Source organism: Nematolebias whitei, chromosome 22 (genome assembly GCF_014905685.2).
Source record: "Nematolebias whitei isolate Nwh7 chromosome 22, NemWhi1, whole genome shotgun sequence".
Lineage (NCBI taxonomy): Eukaryota > Metazoa > Chordata > Actinopteri > Cyprinodontiformes > Rivulidae > Nematolebias > Nematolebias whitei.
In genome coordinates, this window is record NC_056519.1 from 19,545,535 (window position 1) to 19,558,099 (window position 12,565).

At 38.8% G+C, this 12,565-nt stretch overlaps 1 protein-coding gene across 1 annotated transcript in view; it reads right to left on the reverse strand.

Annotated features, from left to right (window-relative positions):
- Window positions 1-12,565, reverse strand: part of sfmbt2 (Scm like with four mbt domains 2) — a 60,254-nt gene that overhangs the window by 21,459 nt on the left and 26,230 nt on the right. Inside the window, exons 5-6 of the mRNA XM_037696084.1 lie at window positions 1,424-1,512; window positions 152-401 (exon numbers count right to left, since the gene is read on the reverse strand). Coding sequence (XP_037552012.1) covers window positions 152-401; window positions 1,424-1,512 — 339 coding nt within the window. The remainder of the gene's footprint in view (window positions 1-151; window positions 402-1,423; window positions 1,513-12,565) is intronic.

Sequence of the window (12,565 nt, forward strand, 5' to 3'; positions counted from 1 at the left end):
GTACCTGGAGAAAACCTAAGGCAAAAACATGCAAACTGAGCTAAAACATCAAAGTACAAACAAAAGCAAACTAACACTGTAAATACAGTTTAGAAGATTTTCATATTGACTGACTGTGAAAAAAATTAGCTCCAACAGATTTGATTCTCACCTGCTGGTGGTTCTAAAGTCAGACTGTTTTCGAGGGCCCAGCCGAGGGGGCGGAGCCTGATGTCCAAGTAGAACAGCCAAATGTCCTGAGTCTGGTGGTCCTTAGTGAGGCCGACGTAACGCAGGCAGAGCCTCCCTCCAATGTTCTGGATGACTCGCACCGGCCAGTAAACGAAGGGGTCCGAAACATCTTGAAGCTCCAAGACGGAGCCCTCGACAATCAGATCCACCGTGTTTTTACCTCGCAGAGGCTGATGGGAGACAGAAAAAGGTTTGAGGTATTCTGAAATCTTCTGGAACGCTACAAAGATCTAAAAAAAAAAAAAAAAAACCATTCCTGAGAGATATTGTGACAAAAACTGACAGAAGGCGTTTTATCTTGGTTTGAAGAAAAACACGAATTCAGGCAGGAAAAGTTAGCTGCACAAAAACAGAAATAAAATCGCTGGTATTTCTAAAAAACACAATCAAAGAAAATGAAATGACAAAGCTCCTCTTTCTGTCAATTTCACGTGTTTTCCAACATTAGGGTGTTCCTAGTTTTTTCATCTAAACGGTGAAAATGACAAAAAGGTAAAGGTGGAAACCAAAAACCTTTTACTTTTTCTCAAAGAAAGTTTATCCGACACTAATTTTGATCATTCAGTTCTGTTTGTTTTGTCCAAGTGGCCTGTTCCTATAAAAAAAATATACGTATGTCATTCAGATCTTAGAAAGGTACGCAGACTACAAAAACAATCAAACATGTTCAGTGAGAAATCGTTTAAATGCTCACACAAACCCAAGAATTTAAATGAGACTATACGGAATGATCAAACTGGGATGTAAATGCAACACGAGCAGTTTAAAAAAGGGACCAAAAATAGAAATAAAACACAAAAAAACAAAGAAAAACTGGTCAAGGTGTCCCACAGGGCAACCTCGAAAACTGTTAACTGATCAAATGTGACTTAAAAAGGAGAATCACCAAATCACAGTGATTTAAAATATATTTTAAACCCAAAAAACCCACCGAGATACAAACTTCTGTAAAACATTTGTAAGCTGTCAGCCTTTGATGTTTGCCGTCCCCCCCCATCTTGATTTCTAAGAGTTTCAGACCCTTTAACTGTCTGAACTGATGGGCAAATTATTTTACAATTTAATCTTCACTAAAATCAATGCTTTGCATCCTTTCACAGCACACGCAACTGATTTTGCAGATTATTTTTATTAGTAAAAAGGAAAGATATCAATCCCACTGTGAGATACTTTAATGTGGATTACCACTCACCCCTTCCAGCAGGTTAGCCGGTGCTGTCCTGGACCCCGTTAAGTCCTGAACGAGGAACTCTGTCCAGTCGCTGTACTTCTCTTTGATCGCTGTAAAGAGACAAAAAACAAACAAAAAATATAAAAAATTAAAAGGTATGTAACCATAAACGTAATCTGCAGAGATTAATCTGTGATTTCAAGACAACCGTTTCTATAAATGCTTCTATTTCGAGGCAGAGATCCTTTATTTTAACTGCAAACTTATTATATTTTGATATTCAACCTTTATTTAGAGGTTAATCCCATATAATTTCAGCTTCTAGAAGTTCAATGACTTCAACAAAGTTGACTGGTTTGCTCTAAATAAATTCTGATGGGGCGTGGTGGTGCAGAGGTTAGAGTCTGTGATTGGAAGGTTGCCATTTCAACTCGCAGGACTGACAACACCAAAATGTGGGTGGGAAAATGAAGCACCCACACCTGCCTACACCTGCATTTGCCCCACTCTGGGCCCTTGAGCAAGGCCCTTAACCCCCATCATATAGGGGCCGAGATGGTGTAGAGGCAGGGCAGCCGGCTTGGGACCCGAAAGTCCCAGGTTCGATCCCCAGTCACTGCACATCACGTGGCGTCTCTGGGCAGCACGTCTCATCCCCAAAATGCCCCCCGGGCGCTTTCAATAGCTGCCCACTGCACCACCTGGTGGTGGATGGGTTAAATGCAGAGACTAATTTCGCCATTGTATGGAAACATACAGTGCTGACATTGTGATGACATTATTATTATTATTATCTGCTCCCTTGGGTGCCCTACATGGCAGCTCTCTGCTCCACACAGAGGCTGTGGTAGCTCGGTGGTCTGCGGTTGCATCAGGAAGGGCGTCCGGTGTAAAAACAACTGCCAAGTCTTCATGTGAGTTAGTTCACTGTGGCGGCCCGATTTCATTCAGATCAATTTTCTGTTTTCACCTTTGGTTACAGCCAAAAACTCGGGAAAATGAAACAAAAAGTAAAGAGTTGCTGTGAAAAGTTTACTCTAATCTGAACTTTTACTCCTTGTTGGTGGCAGGACATAAAAACACCGAAAAACTTGGTGAATTTCACAAACAGACCAACAAAAGTAACGATAAAAAACAGACTGATGTGGTCAGTAATTCCACTTTGTCACTGGTTAAAAGTCAAATCGTTAGACACAGTTTTATACTGGTAATACTGGTTAAATGAAAAAAATGATAAACGGTTCGCACAACGTAATCTCTTGCCCTGTTTGTTTACAGAGCCGGGGCTCACGCCCTCGATCTTTGGGCTAGAAAAACACCACCCATCCCTGAAACATAGCTACACACCGTTTGTGACTGAAAGGCTGCAGTGGAGTTCAAGCAGCAGCCAAAGTGCACGTAAATAAACTCTTAATATGGAAACCAGAATGAAAAGTAAAACACTCTGCACATGAACGCCGTGCAGCTGTTTTAGGTGCCAAAATGAAAGCAAACGCCACCGAATCTAAAAACCTTAAGATGAAATTACGTGTGAAGGCACGACAGCTGCAAACCGGAGCGCCACATATTGTTTCTTTTATATTGCTTTGCAGAGAAGCGAGAACAGAAACGTGCTTCGAGTTTCAAATTTCAGCAATTTAAGAACACCAGGTTACTTTAACTTTCTCTGTGAGCTAAAAAAAAAAAACAAGCTAATCAGCTTTAAATGGCTACAGAGGCCCAAAACGTTTAAGATTAAATGCAAAATCGGTGGAAAATCTTGGCTAAAAATGTCAAATTTAAAAGAAAGATTTTAAAACATCTTGTGCACATGGAAAGGGAAGGAGACGAAGCTTTGGATACTCTGCCTTCTCAATAACAGGCGGTGATTTCACTGCCTGCTCAAGTGTCCCACGCCGCCCACGCCCACTGACGAAAACTATTTGCAATAAATCCTTCCAGTTTTCACCCTCGTTGAATGTAGTGCACCTCACATCATTATCATGCATGTCAAGTCTTAAGAACTTTTCAAAAACTCTGCGTCGAATTTGGTTGACGTCTCGGAGTCGGCCTGTAGGCAAACACAAAGGTCACCTCCTCCTCCCCTCGATTGTACCTGCTCCGGTCGCTCCTCCGGTGCTCACGAGCCCAAAATACATTAATAATATGCAAACAAGCAAAGCTCTCCGGTGTCCAGGGCAGGAGGAGGAGAAAAGTTGAGAAAACTCGACACAGACAGGTACGGGGGGTGGGGGGTGGGGGGGGGGTGGAAGTCAAGAAAAGATTCCTCTGTTGCAGAAGTAACGTTGTTTTCTGATCAATAAACAGCGTTTGCACTTTTTAACACCAGCTGATGTTCGGCAGCAGCCCGAGCTGACGTGACAAAAGTGCATCTTCCATTTCTGCATGAATCTCACATTTATCTATTTATTGCCACTTCAGCTCTCTCTAATGTTCCCTCTGTGTATATTGTTCAATCTAAATGTTATTTCTCTTCCAACTCTATATGTTTTATAATCCACTAAATAATTAATGACTAATTAATTGACCACCAATGACTAAATAAAACAGACAATAGATCAAATCTGAAACAGAGTATCAGCCGACATTTGCTCATGGCTAAGAGGAACATCTAAACTCAATTAGTGAGCAGCTGTGAAGTAAATAGTAAATGGACTGTACTTATAAAGCACCTTTCTATCTGATCAAGACACTAATCAGAGCTTTATCACATTCATACACAGAGGCAACGAGGGGTTCAGTGTCTTGCCCAGGGACACTTCGGCATGTGACTGCTGGTGGATTCGAACCCTCGACTCTTGCATTGGAGGACGACTGCTCTAACCACTCAGCCGTGAAACAGTCCTAAAGGTCTGGGGGCATAACCCCTCTGAAAATAAAAAAAATCAACTCAAATATACGCATTTTTCAGCCATTTGAAGAGAATTGTACTAAATACTTGGGATTAATAAAACAAAATGAAATCAGCATATTGTGATGGAAGAACACTGACAGCTGACTTTAAGCTGAACTTTATCTGAGAACATGTTTAAAACCAACATTACATTTATTTCTTTAAAACGCTGAGCTCCACGAGTTTGTCTTGACTGCACCATACAGTACTTTTATCACAAAATACCCTCTGCACCGTATTATGTAGTACCAAAACACAGTATCCTGGAGGAAAGTTTTCTTCATAACCAGTGACGATTCTACAAACTAAATTATCTATACCAGATAAAATGTTAGAAAAACTTTAAATGACCTGTTGAATACAACATATGTGTAACTGTTCATACCAAGAAAAAAAACTATGATTAAGAAACGTACGTAACTAACTGTATCACTAAATAAACGGCAACTACTTCCTAATAAAGTTGTGAAGTCCTTACATCCCACAGCGTACACGTGCACAAACGCAACACAAAACGTGTCAATAAGCAGCAACATCTGCACATATGCAGTGTGATGTGACAGGGATCATCCACAGAGAGACGGGATTAATGAGATTAACTACAAGCTTTGAGAACTGATAAGATGCCTGCTGATATTATTTACACATTAAAATACTCTGATCTGATCATAATTCATTCACCATCAAATACACACAGAAACAGAAATAATCTCGTGTATAGATCCACTTTTACGAAGCACGACTTTGCTGAAAATTATATGAACTGCAGTTGTACTCGGCACATTTCTTATTTATTTTATTATAAGAGGGAAATGTTCAATGCTCAGCGTTAACTTGTCTTCTGTATTTATAACGAGCAGACGAAAGTCAAATAAAAACCATCAGCAGCTGTAATTAGATCTAAGAGCTGCATTTAAGATTGTATTTAATCTCGTTTTGTTCTAATTTAATCTGAGAGCTACATTTAACATGTTTTGCAGGGAGGAAAACAAATGTTCATTCAGATTTGGTCTGCAGACCTTGAGTTTGACACGTGCTTTAGATTAAATGAAGGGAACAAACAGCTGGATTATAAAATATAAAGAGTTGGAAGATAAATTACATTTAGATTGAACATTAGAGTAAACATCAACTAAGTAAAGAAAAATAACAATAAATTGTAGATAAATGTGAGATACATGCAGAACAGATTTAATCTTTACAAACGTCCAGAGAAATGTAAGATGGAGTTTCCTTCAGGACCAGTTTCCATCTGAGCTTCGGCTGCCGCAGAACATCAGCCGAAATGTTTTTTAACTGATCTGAAACTCTCCCAGAACGGTCTGCTCGGAGGTTTTGGTTTCTACGAGTCAAAATAACAATCTAATTGAACAAGAGACAGAAATGTGTGAAAACAAAGGCGTTATGTTTGAAGATATGTTCGCAGCTGCAGGTTTATCAGGTTCCTAAAACGAACGCAGCTGAACAATAAACGTATAATTATGAAGCGCTTACAGATGCAAAACAATGTGGTTTATCAAATAAAGGATTTCCAAGAGACACCGTTCATTATTTGTCCAACAGTCGTGATTTTCGTGAGAAATGCAATTATTTTCAACACAACTGTCATATTCTGCCTGAGAAATAAAGTTATTAGATATGTATAAATTATGAGATTAATTTTAGAAAAGGGGGAAAAAAAAAAATCTGTTTGCACAAGACCTTATTAATTTTTAAAGGAAATGTGGCTGAAATGAGAATATTTTAACAGTTTTGGGAAAGTGAGGGAGTTTATAGCAGTGAGTCAAACAAAACTGTGAATTATCTAAACTGACTAAAGATTCAAGAAAACTAAATATTCCTCTTTAGGATGTGAACGTTTTAGAATTAAAGCAACCTTGCTAGCTTATAAAAATATATATGTACATACAATAGTTAATCGTTTATCGCGGGGGTTTCTGTTTCCCCCCCCCCCCCCCCCCGGTAAGTGAAAAACCACTACGTAGGAATAGTACAGTATTTTCTGGCGTATAAGGTTTTTGCATAGATTTGCCAGTCCGAAGCGACTTAGAAACTTTTTTTTCCCATATTCATAACGCAATTTTTGACTGACGTTTTAAAATTTGAAGAACTGCAACAGTGAGTCCTCCCGTGCACGCTCGTGTCACTCAGCTGGTGTAGCTGGAGGAACACTGGAGAGTTAGCGGCTCTGGCCACGATGGAAGGATGGATGGAAGGATGGATGGCACTGCACTGCCCAGGCGAAATGAAGCTGTTTTGACCATTACCGTAAGTAAACACATAATAAACTCAATGGGTCAGCGGTGACGCATAATAATTGTGACTTACACACCTAAGTAACTTATAAATGTTTTTTTTCCCTCTTCGTGATGCTTTTATAAGAGGATCTGCGGTGGAAGTGGTCTCCAGCTATAAGTAGTTGGGTGTACACATGAATGACAACCTCAGCTGGAGCAACAACACCACCAGCCTGATCAAGAAAGCTCATCAGAGACTCTACTTCCTCAGACGGCTGAGGCGAGCTGGTCTGGGAGGTTCAGTCCTCACCTCCTTCTACAGGTGTGCAGTGGAGAGTATCCTGTGCTCCAGCATCAACGTGTGGCATGGAGGCTGCACAGCTGCAGAAAGAAAAGCTTTGCAGAGAGTGGTGAAGGCTGCACAGAAGTCTGTCAGAGTCAGCCTCCCCACCATCACAGACATCTACACCGCCAGATGCAGGAAGAGGGCCACCTGCATCATGAAGGACCCCACTCACCCAGCACACACACTTTTTGCCCCATTCCCCTCAGGAAGGAGGTTGAGGAGCATTAAGTGTAGAACCACTAGACTGAGGAACAGCTTCTACCCTGAGGCTGTTAGACTCATGAATCTCTAACTAGAATAATCACTGTGAAAACCCATATCATGTTGCTGCTGATGTGTTTCATGTTGCTGCTGATCTGTTTCAATGTCGATGTGTTCATGGGTGCACATCTGCTCACAGACTCATGTTCATGTTTGTGCTGATGTTCAATGTTTTATGTTATGAGTGCTTAGTGTATATTTAGTTGATGTTTTTCTTAGTTCATATCTTAGATGTTATTACTGTTTTTCTTATACATTTTATTGTTGGATGTAACTGGGACCCCGTGTACATAATTTCGCTCCACCACATGTACCACATGTGGTGCGAATGACAATAAAGAATCTCTGACTCTGACTTATTGACTGATGCAACTTATACTCCAGAGCAACTTATGCACTGGAAAATACGGTAGTAAAAGTAGTGCAATATTCTAAACAAAGTTTCTAAACTCTAAACGCCAGATATGACATGCTTCTCCTGCAGCTGTGGGCTGCACACAGGTGCCGCAGGTGCCAAATCGTGCGGCTCATCCATCAATCAGCCTATTGTGTGTCATGTCCAATCTTACTTTGAAAACTGTGAAAGAGCGAGTCCGCGAAAGTCAAACCGCGAAGTAGCGAGGAACGACTGTATACATGCAATGTTTGTTTGGTTGGTACGTACACATCTACATACATACATGGATCAATCATTTGAACTTGATGAACTGGTTAAAGCAGAAATTATGCAAACAACCTTTTCTGTTTCACCTGCGTGCAAAGTTTTCATGAATGATCCCATCCTTTAAACAGGTTTAAAACAACTGTAAGACTTTAAAAAAGCTTCATGCAGGTTTTCTGCAGGCCTGTACTCTAAACTCTGCTCAGATTCAGTACTGAAAGGGTTATCAGACAGCTTCCTTGTATTTCCTTCCTCCTCACTATCTATTACTGGAAGACTTATTTTAAAATGCTCTCACCACAGCTCACCCTGTGTCAGTAAACTGCTGAGTTTCCAAGCTATTTCAAGTAAAGAAGAGAGAAAAAAACAAAAAAACAAGTAAAAACAAATCTATTGAAAGTTTCAATTTCTTATACATTAAAAAAGGAAAAAAGATTTACGGATGACAACAAAATATGTGAAATCTGTCAATAAAAGACCAAATTCAAGGCAGATTTATACACAGTTAAGGAGAATTAGACATAAATGCTGCTAGTTCTAACCATATCCAGTGTCTGTCAAAGATGCTGACTTGACAGTAATGTCAAACTCAAGTTACACCACAGAGCACTTTAGTGTCAGATTCTTATTTCCAGCTTGATAAAGCCAATTCCAGCCAATAAAATGTTCGTTTAATAGAAACACTGCTTTATATTTTGATATACAGACATAAAACAGACTGAAATATTCATTTTATAACAACTTTCCTTGCAGGGGCTAATATTTTCATTCTATATGAGGTGAGTCTTGGTGTGTTCAGGTTATCTTTGCTGCACACGGCGACAGTTTCAAACCAGAAAAAAAGAAGAAATGTTACAACAACTGTACATGGAGACATTGGTTTTTAAGGGTTTCCTGTTTCTCACTTGCTCATCCATGTTACACATCTACTTATTTTTTTTATTTTTTATTTACCTCCCTGTGTCAGCTTTATTTGATCTGTTCACCTCTGCGCTTTATTCAAATACAGAATTGACATTTAAAGGAGTTTGTGCACGTTTTACCTGCTAACGGTGACTTAAACATAAACCCTCCATCGACTGGAATGGAGTTACCGAAATGTTGCCAAATGAGTCGCAGTTGCAGAATGAATTTAATGTGCTGTGAGAACAGATAATGCCTTCAGCTCTGAGAGCTGAACACAGCCGGTAATGGAAACTACTCATGGATATAGGCTGTTTGGCACTGACACAAGTTTATGCTTTAATCACATTTCAAGTGTTTTATACTATTTACTAATGATGATGGTGTGGATTTCTGTGATGAAAAGCCAAGAGAGCGTGTCAGCCGTTGAGATTGTGTTCATCAGTGTCCAGTTACGCATAGAAACTTTAAAAGTTTAAGGTTTCTTTAGTTTATTGCGCGAATGTTTATAAATCATCGAGATCCATTTATCTTTTGTACGATTTTCGGCACGTAACTCGCTCCACAACTTTTGCGCTAATTCAACAAATATCAAAACGTTCAGCTCCTTCAGGACATCCCTGCTCTGACTTTTGGTGTTTGTGCAATGTTTACTTTTTGTAATATTTAGCCTTTTCAGCCACGTTTCTCTCATTAAAACCAAATGGAGCTCTCCACATCCTTCAAACTGTTTGTGTTGTTTAAAAACCTTCTACCGCTCATTTTAGCATTTGTTCCGGTTCAGCTTCTTTGTGCTAATTTCGGTGTCCTCTGGCTCCTTTTAGCTTTTTTCGGCTACTTTTCTGCTTCTTTCTGCTAAATTCAGCTTTTTTCCCTGCCTTTTCAGATACATTTCATGATTTTCTTCTGGTAATTTTATTATTTTTCAGCTTATTTTTGTCTTTGCTAGTTTCCACCTTTTGCGATTCCTTAGAACAATTTCAACTTTTGATGCTCCTTTCAGCTTCTTCTGCTAAATTCAGCTTTTAAAAAGCTTTTTCAGCTACTTGTTGTAGCTAATTGCCGCTTTTGTAATCTCTTTCTGTTTATTTCAGTTTATTCTTCTCACGTCTGCAACATTTCTGCTTTATTCAGCTTTTTCTACACTTCTGTTATTATTCTGCTGCTTTTTGATTTTATTTTCCTGCTTTCAGCAAATATCAGTTGTTCAAATTCAGCAGCTTTCAGCAAAAATAATCTGTCAATAAGCAAATACTTTAGTTTCACTAAAAATGAAATTTCTCTACTTTTCAATTTTAATTTACTTTTCAAGAATGTAAGGTTTGACAAGTCATTATTTTATTCCTAAGAAGCTCCTGAAAAAACATCAGTGTTATAGAAACTCAAGCATTATGACCTTGGTTAGACGTTCCTAAAGCGACTTAAGAAGAAGCAGATCAAGGTTCAGGTGTTCCTGCACTTTTAGCAGCATCCTTTGTATAAGAACGGCTCTTTTTAGTTAACATTTTACATTTAGATCCAAAACACTTTCATTTACTTTGCAAAAATGATTTCTCTGTGCCTTTTTTTAACAGGAGCACTTCTCTCTCAATTATTGCCATTTATTTTTACGTCCAAATGCTAATGATGTGTTTGGACAGTTAGGAACTTGGCTCCTCACTGATAGAGAACGACAAAAAAAAAAGTTAATTTGTATTTAGTAAAACCAGCCAAACACAACTGAGTCGCATTCATAACAGGAAGTTATTCAACTCAACATTTAGTTTGTTTTTAATGAAAAAAGTCTGACATATTCACAGAAAGACAATAAATGGTTTAACTTTTTTCCCCTGATCAGACACTTTTTAGGAGATTCTGACTAAAACAAAGTTGGCCCCTCATGTTGAGAGGTTAAGGATCAATTTGAGGATAAACTTTATGGTAACGGGCTCAAAGCTTTTTGTGAGTTTTTATTTATTTATTAGCAACTATAGTTTTAGATGCAATAGCTTGGGTGGGGATTTTCAGAAAAAGAAGTCTAGATTTAATGTTACCAGAGTCACAAAAGTTAATTTTGTTGTATTTGAGGATGTTCATTAACGTGAAATGTTTGTTTTAGCTGCACATGCCTTACCTACAGTTTGCTGTTCTGTAAGTTCAGTTAACGGTGTGCTCATTTTTGCAATGCAAACTCAGGTACATTCACATGTTTCAAACAAGGTGCTTCAGAAATTGGTTGAGGGAAGGGGGGGTTATGGTTTTTCTATTCAACATGAAAATGAATATAAAAGTCAACTTTAAAAGAAAAGAACAAGGCATTAAATGATGTACAACTAGAAAATAAATGTCAACATATCTCAGGGTCTGGAAAAAGAAGCCAATGCATTAAAGCTGCAGTGTTTATAACAACCAGCAGAGGGCAGATTATCTGGTTCAAACAAAAACGGGAGAATGTGACAAATTACATAATCTGAAACTTCATTAGACAATTATTGTTTGAGTTTTTGTCTCATTTACCAGTTTTACTACTTAATTACAACATAGGTGAATTAGAAAACGTTTAATTTGAGCATTTTCAAATTCAATAAACATTAAAAATACACGAGTGACCGAGCATGCTTGTATCAAACGTCTAATGGGAGACTGCATGACTAACTGGGAGACCATCTGGGATCCAAAAATCTGATCCATCATTCATTTTCTGCTTGAGGGCTGATAAAAATTAAATTAAAAAAGAGTAAATGACTTGTACTCTGACAGTCCTTCACAAAATAAGTCAAGCTAAGCCTGGGAATCCTTGAAGGCATCTTGGTAGTATATTTAAAACAAACAAACAAAACAAGATGGCATGGGGATTTGATATCAACCTGTTGTTGCTACATCTCTGAGCCACAAAGTGAAAGTGTTGTCATCTTTGTGTGACACTGCAACATATGGACATGGCAGGGAATTGAACATGTGACTTTCCAGCCCCAAGTCGACTGCACTGCAGCCACAGGGTAGGTCTTCCCCAAGGGAGGTAGTAACAGTAGTATTGAATAATACATGAAACAGGAAGCTGGTATTGGGGGAACTAACACAAAAACCTTTTGTTAAGTTTTTTTTCCATGGTTTGTTTGACAAGAAATCACCAACTTTAAAATGTTTAACAAAAATACTTTAATAATGTACACAAATGTATGAAAATGTCATTATTTGAGCTTCAGCTAGTTTCAGATTACCATATTTTTCGCTGTACAAGTTGCAACTTTTTGCATAAATTAGCAAGTCCTGCGGTTTATACACCGAAGCGACCAATTTGTTTTTTTTCTCCTTATTTATAATCCAGTTTTTGGCTGAGTCTGATGATTTCATTCATTCTGACATGGAAAATATTGATCATTACCATTTTCAGCCATTAGAGGACCCTCGACTAATACGGCAAGCCAAGTGTCTCATTAATACCATACTATTTTATTTATAGAGCACTTAAAACAGCGACAAGGCCAACCAAAGTGCTGTACAAACAGAAAAACAGGAAACACACAAAGCAACATACAAAATGAAGTAAATCAGAATATTGACATAAAAACGATGCAGATAATGACGACAAACCAGTGTGGAGCAAACAGGTTCAAAACACAGATCATCTGGTGTTGAAAGCTACTGAATAGTGTTGGGTTTTTAAATGGGATTTGAAAACCGAGAGGGAGGGGGCCAGTCTGATAAGCAGAGGTAACTCGTTCCAAAGTCTTGGTCCTACTACAAAGAAGGCCCTGTCACCTCTGCGCTTAAGACGAGTTCCTGGAACTGTGAGGAGCAACTGGTCCGCTGACCTCAGGGAACGTGGTGGGACATACGGTTGTAGCAAATCAGAGAGATGGGGGGGGGGGGGGGGGGGGGG